The 16,154-nt window shown below is 38.9% G+C and overlaps 1 protein-coding gene and 1 long non-coding RNA gene across 2 annotated transcripts; one reads left to right on the forward strand and one right to left on the reverse strand.

Moving 5' to 3' along the window:
* Positions 1-1,377: 1,377 nt before the first annotated feature.
* Positions 1,378-12,646, forward strand: casp7 (caspase 7, apoptosis-related cysteine peptidase). Its single transcript, XM_077626720.1, has 9 exons — positions 1,378-1,606; positions 1,687-1,800; positions 6,391-6,542; positions 6,622-6,750; positions 7,828-8,003; positions 8,071-8,209; positions 8,277-10,980; positions 11,551-11,696; positions 12,544-12,646. Exons 2-7 carry the CDS (start codon positions 1,694-1,696, stop codon positions 8,501-8,503), a joined length of 930 nt encoding a protein of 309 aa, XP_077482846.1. The 5' UTR covers positions 1,378-1,606; positions 1,687-1,693; the 3' UTR covers positions 8,504-10,980; positions 11,551-11,696; positions 12,544-12,646.
* On the reverse strand, positions 12,642-15,003 carry LOC144093321 (uncharacterized). The gene is made up of 5 exons (XR_013306259.1): positions 14,850-15,003; positions 14,580-14,665; positions 13,014-13,362; positions 12,840-12,950; positions 12,642-12,778 (listed from the first exon to the last, which is right to left on the reverse strand). It is a non-coding gene; the product is annotated as an uncharacterized LOC144093321 (long non-coding RNA).
* Between the last annotated feature and the right edge of the window lie 1,151 nt (positions 15,004-16,154).

Here is a 16,154-nt window from a genome sequence, read left to right on the forward strand (position 1 = left end):
ATTGTCTGTTAGCTTCCTTTCATTGCTTTTCCCCCTGGTTGCACTGCTTCCAGATGTGTGTTTTCATATTGAAGATTTAACCAATCACATTTCAGCCATTATTTGTTGCCAGGGTCAGAAATCTGCCTCAAGGCCTTCACAATCAGTTCTGCAGGCTCTGCTGCATTAAACAAGCGTCGATAAGACTGTTGCTTTAACCAATCAGAATTCAACTTGGTGACACCAAGGCCTTCTCGTAGGCATAGGGATACGTCATTGCCTTCTCGCAGGCGTAGGGATACGTCATCGCTTTCACCAACTATGATTGGCTAGTGATAGAGTGGACTAGCCAGAGCTACCAAACTGAATCTGGAGTGAGCTGCACAAGCAAATATATTGTTGTGTTGATTTAATAGCGGTTTTGTCAACCCGCAATGGCTGAAGGAGGAGAAGAAATTGATTTGTTTGCAGATTTACTGTCAAAGCCATTTTCAAGACGGACTTTTCAAGAATAAAAAGCTGGACATCATTAAGAAAGGTCGGACAACTCCAAAGCAAACAAGCCTGTCACAACTGGGTACGAACATTTTCAACACCAAATCGAATAAAAACGTATGCCAGAAATACGACAGGACAGGCTCGCATTTCAGCATTAGCTTCGATGGTGATAGAAAAGGAGGAAAGAAATTGTATGAGGTTATTATTGATGATTTTTATGTGTCGCAGCTGTAGCTGCAGTAGAGGTTTTATAGCCATAAAACAGTTTTTGTTGAAGGCGTCACTAGGAAATGCATGGACCACCACTGATAGGAACTCATTGATTGTATTGGCTGCTATTGACGCCGCTAGATGTCCAATCCATTTGGACTGGGAGGTGTGTATGAAACGTGAGTATTCATAGCCAGTCCTCCCTGGTTAAATGAGTTGGACATTGAACATTGTCAATGGCATTTGTTCTATAATTATATTCATTAGAATATAATGTTCTGTAAGTAATATAAAACAACTTTGACTCTTTTTTTGACTTATTTTAAGTTGAAAACAAGAAAGGGAACAAACACTGTACATACCTTCTTATTTAAAAAAAATATTTTTATATATATTTTTTTAAACAAAAATGAAAGTTTATTTTTCATATTTTTTGTAATATCTTCAATAAGCTAAATTTTCCATTATTCTCATTTACTAGTTTATTCTTTTTAAATTGAAAACCAGACGATTTTTTAAAAAAAAAACTTCAATTAATAATCATTAATATCATTAATATTTTATTTTTTAATGATTTTAGTGTTGTTGGTGGCCGTAACCAACGTATTTATAGTCATTATTATAGTAATTTTAACTTTGTTTTTTTAACTATTTTATTAATATATTGTTTTATTTCTTCATTTAAAACTTTTGTTATACTCATTAAACTTTTGTGCAATCATTTAAAGTCACTCCGTTATCGTCGCTGGCAAAAAATACTGTTCCAATATGGCTGCTTAGTGTACGCAATAGTATTGGGAAATCCACCGCAAAGTGACGACGTTTGGAAATGACGTAATTACGTTGCGACGCTCCTTGTAGAATTTTTCCCCCAACTTGACCGAAGAACTTATTGCTTTTACTTTTGAGGAAGTGAAAGGTACGTACTGTAGTATTACGTTTGTTTTGTTAAAAGGATTACGCAAAGTAAAAAAAAAAATGTTGTCACGATGTTAACAGGCTTCAGATGGCTGGAGAAGTTGAGAAGACTCAATTTGAAGATGAAGAAAATGAAATGTCAGGGGACAAGACAGATGCCAGACCTGATCGCAGTGGAAGGTTTTTACTTTTTGGGTAAGCCCACACAATGAAAAGTATACTTTGAATTCAGGTTTGTCACTTTCTTATAAACTCAACTCATTACGGTCAGAAACATACTGTGGGTAAAATACATACTACACTCCTGATCAAAATCTTAAAACCAGTTTAAAAAATAACTTGAATTGACTTCGGTTTTTTTTGTCTAAATGAGTTTTTAAATCGAGGCTAAAAAAATCAGACACACCTGAATCAAATAATCAGGATCGTTATCAAGCTTCTGGACAGCTTGCTGACGAGTTAATCATTTGATTCAGGTGTGTTAGAGGTGGGAGATATTGAAAACAGACTATAGACTCGCATATAAGCCGCCCCCGCGTATAAACGGCACCCATAAAATTGTTGAATTTGACCATTTCTCGCGTATAAGCCGCCCCCCTGATTCACAATTTTCACCTCCATATTCATGGTTTTAATAGGGAGTACAAATGTGTTACTTTGAAGGGAAAATTATAACAAAAATCATCGCACGTGGTATTTCGGAGATACTGTATGAATTAAAAGTACAATATTAGGGTCAATATCATAAGGAAGTTAATATGCCTGTCTTTGTAAATGCAAAATACCAAATTATTAATGACCGTATCGGCCGCATTGTCTTGCTTTTTGGCATTTTCTCTTCGAAACCTTGCAGTATCTTGAATGTCGTCTTTTTATGAGCACATAAGCCGAAGCCTCGATTGAGCCATCATTTTTTGTCCGACAAACGCGGCTTATAAGCGAGTAAATACTGTATAACAAACAAACTAAACGCGGTTCCGGCACGGTATCGCCATCGCTCAAGACGACAGGTGTCTTAAGTTCACCTAGTACATTAGATTTAGCGAAAATGAGCTCCAACTTTGCTTCTTATTGTTGGTTCTCGGACGATTCGCCGAAAGACGTTTTGCCGACGGACAGTTCGCCGAACGGACGTTTCGCCGAAATGGGATTCGCGCGCTCGCCCCGCCCCCGGATCGTGTGTGTACATGTTTTTCAACCTCGGCCCGCGGGCCATATACGGCCCGTTACAGATAACATTCATTTAGGAAAAACAAGGGCATGTACTGCACCCCGCTGGACATATTTCTAAATACAAGTACGCACTACAATGTGCTGCCAATTTTTTATATTTTTTATTTTATCCTTGCGTTTAAAGTAGTAGCCATTTGGAGATCACACAGAACAGTACGTGACAGAAGAAATAGAGAAAATAAAGTAGTAGTAACAGTAAGTACTACTGTAATGAAATTTTAAATCCAGAAATCCTTCTCCAGAAAATGTACACCAGCATAGAAAACGTTGAGATTAATCTTTGAATTAAGTTTCTCAGCAATACATATTTCCTAAAATAATTATTAAATTATTTAAAATTAAACTAGAAGTAAAAGTGTGTTCCATGGCATTTTCAGGTATTGTTCTCTAAGCCCTCTAGTCTGTCCAAGGCACTTAGAATTTCACATAAGTCTTCTAGTGTGTTTTTTTCTCAGTGTCAGACATCAATCCCCAGCTTTGATAAATTACATTGCGTGTCCAAATGGGTACTACTTTAAACGCAAGGATAAAATAAAAAATATAAAAAATTGGCAGCACATATTTCTAAATACATATTTCTTGTATTTAGAAATATGTCCAGCGGGGGGCAGTACATGCCCTTGTTATTCCTAAATGAATGTCATCTGTAACGGGCCGTATATGGCCCGCGCGCCGAGGTTGAAAAACATGTACACACACGATCCAGGGGCGGGGCGAGCGCGCGAATCCCGTTTCGGCGAAACGTCCGTTCGGCAAACTGTCCGTCGGCCAAATGTCCGTCGGCCAAATGTCCGTCGGCGAAATGTCTTTCGGCGAATCGTCCGGTCACGATATTATTCAACCTGAAGACTGACTCGAGATGAAGTTGAGAACAAAAACTTAAATAAATCCGCTGATGCCTCATCCCAAACGATCGCTGACCCTGTTGACCTCCGCGGGCGCGCGGTCACGTCGGCGTGTGCTTTGGGGGGCCCCGGCCTTGAATAGGCCTTTAGAAAGCGCTGGTGCGGTGGTCAGATTGCTGACTCGGTATTGGGGCAAGGTTGGAGGGGGGGCGCTCAGCACGCGCCGCCCCCCCTTCCCTCCGGCGCCACCCGAGCGCGCCGCGACCCAGTCGGGTTCTCCGTCCGGCGCAGAGAGCATGTCCGTTTCCTAGCAAAAAAAATTAGCTGGAGAAAGCGACTGTTTTGCAGATGCAGAGTGGCGTAGCGCTTAATGACGAGCCCGGGTAAGTTGCCGCCACGGCACGCCCTCCTCTCCGCCCTGCCCGTTCGTTGCCGCCGCGCCGCTCTTGGCCGCCCACCCTCAATGGTTGGGTTGGCACCGGTCACGGGTGGGAGGGGATAGGGCGTCAGATCGCACGTTTAATAGAATCTGTGTAATGAGGACTTTGTCGGGGTCCTTCTGGAACACGCCGCCCATCTGGATGGATCGGCCAAAGAATGCCAACATGGCAGCCGCGCCGATATTTCCTCTGATTGCTTTTCTGATTGCTGATTTTGGCTTTCTTAAGTAGTTTTGAGGCTGTGAAATTTGTGGGGATCATATTGGAATTGAGCGTGGATTACTGTAAACACAATTGGCCGTTACGTTAATGCCTTTTTGGGACGCATATGTACTTTTTGGTCTCTGAGTAAGTAACTTGGAGTGCTTTTTCTTGTACTACTACGGTAATTCAAAAGGATTATTTTACGCAAGTTTATGAAGAATTTGTCTTGATTTGTTTTCCCTTTATTTGCTTCCATATGAGTTGGTTGTTCTGAAACGTGAGGAAAACTGATTGTATTTGTTTGTTGTTGTCGTCATAGTCTTGTGTGGCGTTTGTTTCAATTCTTTAGTTAATAAAGGAATGGAAATCCCATTTTTGAATTCAAATTTAATGTATAATTCAATTGAAATTATTAAATACTTTATTTACACCCTGAATCAGTGGCCAGCCAATGGCAGAGCACATGGAGCCAGATAACCTAATTATGTATAATTTTAAGAATTAAAGCAATATTAATAATAAAATATAACATTTTAAATAGATATAAACAAAGATACACAATACTTGCGGTCTGGAGTAACACAGATAATTTTTTTAAATTCAGTTTTCGTATTGTTTAATTGTTTGCATGAGTGATAGGCGTCCAATTTATTTAAACTGGGAAGGCTCGTTGTGAATGCTTGTGTTTCAGTACTATTAGGTTTTAAAAAATAAAATAATGCATGAAAGGGTCCATTACCCATTTATTTTTGCTTTTTAAATAATGAATATATATTCTTTCAAAAGTGCATGTAAAACATTATCAACAGATGGATTTATATATATATATATATATATATATATATATATATATATATATATATATATATATATATATATATATATATATATATATATATATATATATATATATATATATATATATAAATATAATTTATTTTTTTGATACAACTTGTTAAAGGATTCAGTCCTAAAATGGAGTAAAGGTGTTTTTACAATTTTCAAGTATATTGATGTGCTTCATTTGACTAATGGTGGCATTTCCTAATAATTTGCATACAATTGTAAATTCTTCAATTTTTATTTATGAAGTTGCTCTGGAGTATAAATTCAACTCATCAAAAAACTTGTCAGACAATTTAAAAGTCGTGTTGGACCATTAGTCAAATTTTGGGAAGAAAATGTACTGTATGTTGTGTGCCATTTGTCACTAAGTACCTGAAGCACAGTTTGATTATATCAACAACAACAGAGCAGTTAAAACTAATTCAAGGAGGTGGCATCCTGAATTGGTTGCCAGCCAATCGCAGGGAGCGAGGAAACAGGAAATCATTCACACACACACACACACACACACATAAGGGCAATGTTTTCAACCATGTTTTTGGAATGTGAGAGGAAACCGGAATACCCGGTGAAATCCCACGCACGCCTAAAGAGAGAATAAAAACTCCACACAGTAAGGTGTGGCCCACTTGGGATCAAACCATCTATCTCAGTACTGCGATGTGGACGCGCTAACCACTCAGGCACCACCTTGTTTTTTAATTTCCGTATTTTCCGCACTATAAGGCGCAACTAAAAGATGTCAATTTTCTCAAAAGTGCGCCTTATAATCCAATATGCCTTATATATGGATCAATATAGGTTAATCATTGTATAGTTAATACATAGCACATCTCCGAACCACTACTACTATTCCTAGTACAGCTCCAGCTAGTGGGTACATAACACAGCTCCCTACTACTACTACCACCACTGCTATGACAGCTGCGTCTTATAATCCGTTGCGTCTTATATATGAAACAAATCTATACATAGACCATTCATTGAAGATTCGCCTTAGTGAGAAAATGAGTTTTTATTTATTTATTTTTAAACTTTCCACGCAGATGGCCTGTGATGGTTATTGCGATGTAGTCAGGACTGGCACGGGCCTTAATTTGGGTCTAGGAGCAACCTGTGTTTTTACTAACATAGGTGAAATAGTAAAGAGATCAAACACACAGTTTTATTATGTAAAATTCTTGTGTTACGGTTATTTTCTGGTGTCTTTTATACAGCAAGAAGAATAAGGATGGCCAGACGCGGGAGCAGGACTACTCTTCTGAAAGCCATTACAGAATTGTCTCACCAACATTCCAGTATAAGATGAGCCACCGGCGAGTGGGCAAGTGCATCATCATCAACAACAAAAACTTTGATGAAAAGACAGGTAGGATAGAGCCAAATAATACAAAGCGGGTTTGATGGAAAAACAGAGTCCGTTTGGTGAACGCCGGGCTGTCAAACAGGGATGAATGTACGGAACGGGACGGACCGCGACGCCGGTGAGCTCTTCAAGTGCTTCAAAAATCTGGGCTTCAACGTCTCCATCTACAACGATCAGACCTGCGAGAAGATGGAGCGGCTGCTTAGAGAGGGTGAGGCAGAGAGGTTCTTTCCTCCTTCTTTCCCTTCGGATGTTTGCTGCCACGGATGTGTATTTTAATTTGACGCCGCCGTGACACGATGACGTCACGACGCAATGGCGCCGTGACGTCATGACGCAAGCGAATGTGGCCGATACGGTCATTTATTTCAAAATCGAGAAAAGATAAACAGATAAAATGCTAAACTAAATTTATTTTTACGTCTATGAATTGAATTCAAGAAAAAAACGTACGTATCTTGCATAAAACGTCACTGCTCGTACAGGGCGCTGCCGTCTAAACCTAGCTAAACGTGCTCTGACTGGCCAGACGCGAGTGGCCTTGATTTTGAAATAAAACAAAATTCCATTTTGATTTTTTTTCTTTTTAGTTGTTGTTCGAAAGTGACAACTATTGCAGTAATATGAACCATCGGAATTTTTTTTCGATATTAGAAGCAATTTGGCCACCACGACATCTTAAACTTCTGATAAGAAAATTGTCATTTCTGTCATTAAAAAGCATCAGGTTCCTCTCAAGATAGACTTATTTCTTTTTTCCAATTGAATAATTTGATATTTTGCATTTACAAAGACAGGCATATTAACTTCCTTATGATATTGACCCTAATAATGTGATTTTGATTCATACAGTATCTCAGAAATACCAGGTGCGATGATTTTTCTTAAGATTTTCCCTTCAAAGTAACACATTTGGATTGGATTGGATAACTTTATTCGGCCTGTATTTGGGAAATTTCATTTTGGCAGTAGCGGTGATTAGACAGAACAACAAAGCAAAAGCACAAAGTACAAAGCAAATCAAAGTAAATGGGATCATTGAGAATCACCAAATCAAGTCATTAGGACAGAAAAGCAGCAAAAACACAGAACGATACTCCCTATTAAAAATATGGAGGTGAAAAATTGTGAATCAGCGGGCGGCTTATACGCGAGAAATTGTAAAATTCAACAATTTTAAGGCAGTTTTCAGGGTGCGGCTTATACATGAGTAAATACAGTAACCAATAGTAGTCCAATAGTAATCAGCAAATAAATACTAATGTCATAAGTGACTTGTTTGCGTCAGCCTCGGAGGAAGACCACAGCGAGAGCTCCTGCTTCGCCTGCATCCTGCTGAGCCACGGCGAGGAGGGCATGATCTACGGCACCGATGGCGCCATGCCCATCAAGACCATGACCTCGCTCTTCAGGGGGGACATGTGCAAAAGCCTGGTGGGAAAGCCCAAGCTCTTCTTCATCCAGGTAAGACTTCCAAGCGCCCGGCAGCGTGCATGGACCACCCCGCTGACGGAACGCCGCCGGTCGACAGGCCTGTCGGGGTTCCGAGTTCGACGACGGCATCCAGACGGATTCGGGCCCCCCCAACGACACCATGGAGACGGACGCCAATCCGCGACACAAGATCCCCGTGGAGGCCGATTTCCTTTTCGCCTACTCCACCGTGCCAGGTAAGACGGCGTCGGACGTTCTCGCTCGGCGAGGGGGGAATTTCAAGCCTTTCTGGCGTGCGGGTAGGCTACTACTCGTGGAGGAACCCGGGCCGCGGCTCCTGGTTCGTACAGGCGTTGTGCAACGTCCTGAACCAGTTCGGCAAGCAGCTGGAGATCATGCAGATCCTGACACGTGTCAACTACATGGTGGCCACCAGCTTCGAGTCGTGGTCCGAAGACCCGCGCTTCAGCGAGAAGAAGCAGATCCCCTGCGTGGTTTCCATGCTGACCAAGGAGCTGTACTTCAACTAACTTGAGGGACGCCCGCAGAGCGCTCCCGCAAGCATTCAGGGAAAATTCCACCCCACCGGCGACGCCGGCGCTCGGCTTTCACACTTCGCTAGTGAAACCTCCCACCTCTTCCTTCAGGAGTTTCTTCCCAACGTTGGACGGGATCTTCGTCATCAGGCGTAGCCAGTTATGCATGTTCTTCTACTACCGCTTCACTTTTCCTCCCACGCTTGTCGCCGCCACTTTCTCGTTTCGTGCGTTTTCAAAGCTGTTAGATATCATACGTAAGGCTGGATGTCTTGTGGCGGAGTTGGCCGCGTGGCGGCCATCTGTCTGTATGTATGTATGTATATATATATATATATATATATATATATATATATATATATATATTGATGCATATGTATGTGTATATATATGTATATATACATTTACATATATATACATATATATACACATACATAATACATATATATACACATGTACATATATATATATACATTTATATACATATATATATACATATACACGTATATATACATACATGTATATGTATGTATCTATATATTTTTTTAATTCAAACAATTGGGTTATAAAAAAATATTTGTTAAAGGTTGTGCTACAAAGTAAATTTGCCCCCAAAATTTGCAGCTACATTTTTATCAAAATTTTTAAAATTGTCCAAAAAAGCCCCCCAAAAAATTCTACAGAAAAAAAACTAATAGTAAAACATTTGGTTAACAAGAAAATCAGGTTGGAATTGTTTTGTCTGTTTTAAGTCAGAAATAAATTCACTTAAAAAGTTTAGTTTTAATCAAAAATAAAAATCAAACCATATCAAAACTAAATTTCAGCCGATCAAAAAAATAAAATAAAAATCTGATACAAAAATTCCATAATTTGCAATTTTTGTAGCTGGATTTTGACACCAATTTTCAAATTTCCAAGCAAGTTTAAGAATTTAGTCCAATTATTTGTAACTGAGCAGTTGACCGAGGAACCAGAAAACCAGCTTTTTTGAAACATCTTGAGAAACCGTTCCCTTGCCCTCACCCCAAATCTTAATGTCGAAAAGTCCAATTGGGTCGATAAAAAAGAGTTTGTGTGTGTGTGTGTGTGTCGATGGTATAACAGAGGCAGCTAGTGAGCTAGCGAGCGACTGCCAAACCACAAAAAAACGTTTCTCTGTTTCGCCGCGCTCATTCTCACAGTCTTGGAAGTATCCATCCTGCTTGACATGTGGATCTCTGATGTGGTGCCTTTTTGAAAAGATATTTAGCGCTTCACTTTGAAATGCTTTATGGTGTTCGCTGCCGTTGTCCTCACTAATTTATTTGAAAGGATTTGGATGCATTAGTAATTTAAAAAAAGGAGAGATCATCTGAAAAGAAAAAAAACATGTACTGTTGTCACTATAGTAAACATTTTTGATGCTACATTAAAAAAAAAACGAAATTAAATATTTTTTTATTCACTTTCAGTTATTGTATACAATTCAATGAAGAATTTTTTGTGTTTCAAATGTTAAACTTTTAATGGAGTCAGATGGCATAAAGGTGAGTTGATGTAAAATTCTAATTCAAAATGTTACTCCATATTCGGTCAAATTAGTGTACTAACGCATACTGTTTTATAGCATCAAGACCACAAAAATCACGACTATCTACGTCATCTTCAAAACATGGGCAATAAGTTGGGAGGACAAAGCACCTCGTGGAGCGCGGTAAGCAAACTATCTGGAGCTAGGTGCACAAGCAAATATATTGTGTTGATTTAAAGGCATTTTCAAGATGGACTATGCCAGAAATATGACAGGACAGGCTCTACTTTCAGCATTAGCTTCAATGGCGATAGAAAAGAAGGAAGAAAGAAAGGAGGATGGATATTGTGTACAGTTAAAAAGGATTTTGGGTGAGTATAATATGGCTATATTCCTAAATATTACTTCAATTGTGGGCCCGGTTCCGATATCTGGTTCATCGCTGTCTTTTCCCGGGAAAATCACCCCCTGGCCTGGTTTTAATGTCCGAAAAGCTCCAGTATTTGTATTTAATCATTAAATGCTGCTAGGAAGTGGATTTTACCCGTTGAAGGCGCTACGAGAAAATGCACGGACCGCCACTGTTATATATTGATTTTCTGTGTCTGGTTGTTTGTTGTTGCGCCCATAGACTCAGCGCTGAACGTCTAAAAAAAACCATGGAACTCATCCTTCACTCTACTGACCTCACTTCAACTACTTATTTATTTGTCTGTTGTTATTTGTGCTCTATGTGGTGAAAGCTTTAAATCTCATTATACCTGTATAATGACAATAAAAGCATTCAATCTAATTCAATTCAATGCTGTTTTATAGCATCAAGACCACTAAAATTCTACGTCATCTTCAAAACAGACATTGAGTTGGGAGGACAAAGCACAGCTGAGTTAATTAGGCGCATGCGCAGTAACCGGTCCTTTCCCACGCTTTACGGTCGACGAGCACGCACGCTAACGAGGTAAGGAGTCGAGCAATTCACTGGCCTAAATGCATTTTTATCACGCTATCAGGAGATTTTTCAGCAATCAATTGAGCCCAAAACTCCAAAAAACCTCCTAGTTTAATGCCAGGTTTAACACACCGTCGACAATTTAAATTTGGGCTTCTTTTCCCCACCAGCTGTGTGCCGTATGTTACTAGCTAGCATTAGCGTTAGCGTCACGATTTGACTTAAAAAGTATGTTGTCCGTCTTCTCTCCATTATTGAGTCGTGTAGCAAGACTTTAAATTTATTCAAACAACGCCGAGACATCAACCGACAGTTTGCTGGGTAAATGCTCACTCTAGAATGACATCCAGAGGCACGAAACCACTAACTTATTTTCATTCTTTATCTTGATCGTTTATTACATTTCTTGTTAGATTTCTGTATCCTGTAATTGTTTGGCAACCCCTGAATAACTTAGTTAAATCAAGTTTTCCCTGTTTAGCATCAAGATAAAACTACTTCCCCAAAAAACAACTAAGCCTATCTGTTGAATCTCCAGGCTCGATATATGCTAACTTGTGCTTTTTTTGCATGCAACAGGCCTGAGAGATCTTCCTCGCAGGTTGCCCACTTGAAGATGTCTCTCTTGCATCATATGGTGTCTCTGTACTTCTGAAAATCCAAATTCATCATGGTGATGTTTCACTGGCCATTCATTTCCACAGCTCTTTGACTAGATCATTAAGGTAAGAAGGATTTCATTTAATGTTGGAGCAGGAATTCTAAGTGTTTATTCCCCCGTTTTTTCTTCCAAATTTTATTTTTTGAGTGTTTAATCCCCAAATTGTATTTCTATTTTTTTTCTTCTAAGTGTTTATTCCCCCAGATTTTATTTTTCTAATTTTATTTTCTGAGTGTTTAGTCCCCTAAATTTTATTTCTAATCTTTTCTTCCTAATTTTATTGTGTTTAGTCCCCCAGATTATATTTATAATATATTCTTCTAATTTTATTTCTAAGTGTTTATTCCCCCTAAATTTATTTTCTGAATGTTTAGTCCCCCAAATTTTATTTCTAATATTTTCTTCTAAGTGTTTATTCCCCATTTTATTTTATGTTTAGTCCCCCAGATTATATTTCCTTCTAAGTGTTTATTCATAATATATTATTCTGTTTATTTTTCTAATTTTATTTCTAAGTGTTTATTCCCCCTAAATTTATTTTCTGAGTGTTTAGTCCCCCAGATTTTATTTATAATATATTCTAAGTGTTTATTTTTCTGATTTTATTTCCTAAGTGTTTAAACCCCGAGTGTTTAGTCCCCCAAATTTGATTTCTTCGAAGTGTTTATTCCCCCAGATTTTATTTCCTGTTTATTTTTCTAATTTTATTTCTTTCTTCGAAGTGTTTATTCCCCCAGTATTTTCTTAAGTGTTTATTTTTCCTTCCTAATTTTATTTCCTTCCAAGTATTTATTTTCTTCTAATCTAAGTGTTTACTCCTTCAGTTTTTTTTCCTAAGATTTTTTTCTATGTGTTTTTATTTTTTCCAGTGTTTTTTTGTTAATCTATAACCATGTTGTCTTCATCTGCAGGTGAAGAAAAGACTGGCCAAACCAATCAACACTTCAAGATGATGGCAACTCTTATGAGCAAGAGTTAAAATGTTTTCCTGTTAATAAAAAGACATGTATACTTTGCAAGATCTTTTATTTTGAAAAAATGCATAGATTGGTTCGCACAGGCCCTCCAGCATTTTGAAAAATTCAGTTTTGCCTTCATCCATTTTCAAAATGGACAAAGACACTCCCCTGGGCACCAGGTGGATTTCTGAAAATAAAAAAGGGGTCAATACACAAAGTTAACTAAAAAAACATTCGCAAGGTCTTACCTTTTATTTTGAAAAAAACTCAGATTGGTTCTCGCCTAACACCGAGAAATGAGGGGGTGCATCAGCCTATCTGTGCATAGGCAGGAAACCTTGTCCCCCTTGGGTGGAACTCTGGAAAACAAAAAAGGGGGTCAATACATTAAGTTAAGTAAAAAAACATTCACAAGGTCTTACCTTTTATTTTGAAGAAATGAGGGGGGGTGCATCAGCCTCTGTACATAGGCAGGAAACCTTGTCCCCCTTGGGTGGAACTCTGGAAAACAAAAAGGGGTCTAGGCACAATAGATTACGTTACATGAAAGAAATACAGACTAGGGCCTAATCAAGTCAAATTTAACTAAAAAAACTTACGTTTAGCTTTTTTTTTCTATAAACATCAAAAGGGTACCCATTATTTGGACACTGCAAAAGGCAATATTAGACATACTCCTCTGATGGTCGGGTTTTCTTTTTATCTGCTGCAGAGACTCAAAAATGATCTGAGTCTTTGAGGGCCCCTATCCAGTCTATTTTCCATGTTTTCCTAGAACAAATAATCAGGATCTTGATCATGTGGTGGGAAATATGGAAAACATACTGGACAGGGGCCCTCAAGGACCAGAGTTGGTGTCAATGGCTGTGGAATCTGAAGAGAAGCAAGGTACAAATTACATGAAAATAATAAATAAAATAAATACTACTTCTGCCTCAAGTTTCAGTCAATCATTTCAAATCCATTCATTCTTAAAAAATGACACGTGCACTATTGTTGAATAAATGTCACTTAGGTTTTGTCAAAACCACATTTAAAACTGAAAATGAAAAGGTCCAAGCCCTGAGGTCTTTAAGGGGGTAAAAGTATATAATTTATTTAAGTGCACAGTTCCACTACATGGCAGATGTTTTTGTAAGTTCAGAAAGATGTGGAAAGGCACATTGAAACTCACAAGTGGAAGCTACTCCTTCACTTGCCACTATAGTATCTTTTTAAAATTAAATTCAATTGGATGACCCTACTTTACGTTTTTTCATTTATTGCAGCCATGTCTGGTCTACATTAACCGGGATAATCGAGGGATTACTGTTTATTCCTTACACATCCACTAATGGCATTTGTGTGGGTGACTTATCCACAGGTTTTTGCTATTTAAAAAACACCATGTTAGTTAGTGTTTTCATTCAAAATTTGAATGTATCACATACCTGTCAACCTGGGCCAATTCCTCCCCGTATTAAGCAATAGAAAACCGTACAAATGCAACGCGGCACATATTTACACATAGGGTGCACGTAAAAGTGTTATGGTCGCGCCGAGTTGTCGTGACGCGACCGTGAATGTATTCGGACCCAAGCGCTATGACTCATAGCTGCTTAAATAACGAAACAGGAAATGATTTAATCATTTCCTGTTTCGTGTGAAAGGGGAATGCGTGTGCGCATATCATGCTTAAAGCATGACAATATTAGCAGTTGACTATGACGTTTTCGTCTGCTACCAGTGACCGAGACGATCCGGATTAGAGCCGAAATGCGTAAAACGAGATCCGTTTTACAAAAAACGTACTTAAAAAAAATCCCGTACTAAAGTTGTTATACGGCGTACACAATTTGAAATGATCAAAAAACGTATAAAATACGGGAAAAACGTATAAGTTGACAGGTATGGTATCATGATTAAAAACGAGCCAACTGCGCTACTGAACGCTGACGTTTAAATATTACACTGATAGAGAAAATCGGAACGATTTAAAAATGACTCACTTTGTTATGGCGTCGACAAGCTGCCCCTTTCTGGTCGTTTTGGCCACATTCTTGACGTTTCCCAGCAGTCTGTGCTCGTTGAGGGACTGAAACACACAATAGAATGATTTCTTTTTAAACAAAGAGCGGTTCGGTAACGCAATGTAGCCAATTTGTTTGCAAATATTTTGCTGTCTGCACACACATGGGGCTACATCACGTCAACGAATCATGCTCTTATCACTCTTAAGACGAGAACTGGGGCTTCGAAATCCCCAAATGACAACGTACCGAATGTGCTGCATCGTCCTGTGAGAAGTTTGTCAGGCTTTCTTCGGCAAATCGTCACTTTTGAGCTGCTCTGCAGTGCACGCCCGTGTTGCCTCCTGGCTCATCAGCCATTTTGGGGTTTGACGTCAGCAATTTGAACTCTGACCTCGGCCACGCCTATTAAAAATAGACACACAAAAAATATAAATTGTTTTCATAATAACGTGCGTTAGTCAGTGTGTGTGGGCGCTGTAAATGCTTTTGGGTTGGACTTTAATACTTTAAAAAAAATACATTGTTTTATTAATAACATGCATTGGTCAGTGGGTGGGGCGGGGGCGGGGCTGTAAATACGTGTTGATTGGGCTTTCATACTTAAAAAAATACATTGTTTTCATCATAACGTGCATTAGTCAGTAGGGGGAGCTATAAATACTTTTTGGTTGGGCTTTAATCCTTTAAAATACAGTATTGCAGATTATGAACATTGTGATGACATGCACTTTAGTGTTTTTTTACTTCTAGACATTTAAATGATACTTGTCAGTGGTGTGCCGTCAGGGTCTTCAAGGCCTTCTCTGCTGGCCTAAGAAATATCTGAATCACAGACTAGAAAAGAAGGAGGAAAGAAAGGAGGATGGATAGATATTGTGTACAGGTAAAATGATTTTTGGTGAGTAACATATGGCTATAGTATTCCTAAATAATATTTCAATTGTATGAGGTTATTATTGATGATTATTTTATGTGTCGCAAGCTGTACCTGCAGTAGAGGTTTTATAGTCATAAAATAGTTGAGGGTTGGATTTATTCGCTGAGGGCGTCGCTAGGAAATTCACGGACCGCCGCTGTCTTTTCCACATTCAACATGGTGGTACAATATGGGCGTGGTTATGCCTATTCTCGACGCAGGTGCGTAAATTAAGCACATGCGTAAATTAAGCACATGCGCAGTATCGCGTCCCTTTGAACAGACCCTATGGTGACGGTCTAACAACTAGCACACAAACCAGGTAAGGATGAGAGCAATTTCTGGCCTAAGTGCATTTAATCAATTTAAGACAAAATATAATTACCATCAGTCTGTCATTCAGATATTTTTTTAGGCCAGAAGAGAAGGCCTTGCAGGCCCTGACGGTCCACCACTGTTCAAAAAGAATGACTGATGTATGATTAAGTATTTTCAGAAGGAAAAATAGCAAATAAAACTTGACACATATTACTAAAAATCATTCATTTTCTGAACCGCAGGTCGCAGGGGGTGCTGGAGCCTATCCCAGCTGACTACGGGAACCAGGCAGGAGACACCCTGAATCGGTGACCAGC

This window comes from Stigmatopora argus, chromosome 18, assembly GCF_051989625.1.
Source record: "Stigmatopora argus isolate UIUO_Sarg chromosome 18, RoL_Sarg_1.0, whole genome shotgun sequence".
Taxonomy (NCBI): domain Eukaryota; kingdom Metazoa; phylum Chordata; class Actinopteri; order Syngnathiformes; family Syngnathidae; genus Stigmatopora; species Stigmatopora argus.

What these genes read in the sequence shown, in the direction of transcription:
- casp7 (XM_077626720.1), top strand. Translation starts at nt 1,694, where the DNA reads ATGGCTGGAGAAGTTGAGAAGACTCAATTTGAAGATGAAGAAAATGAA. An exon ending in GGAGCGGCTGCTTAGAGAGG is followed by an intron (nt 6,751 to 7,827) that starts GTGAGGCAGAGA and finishes TGTTTGCGTCAG; the next exon opens with CCTCGGAGGAAGACCACAGC. An exon ending in CCAAGCTCTTCTTCATCCAG is followed by an intron (nt 8,004 to 8,070) that starts GTAAGACTTCCA and finishes GCCGGTCGACAG; the next exon opens with GCCTGTCGGGGTTCCGAGTT.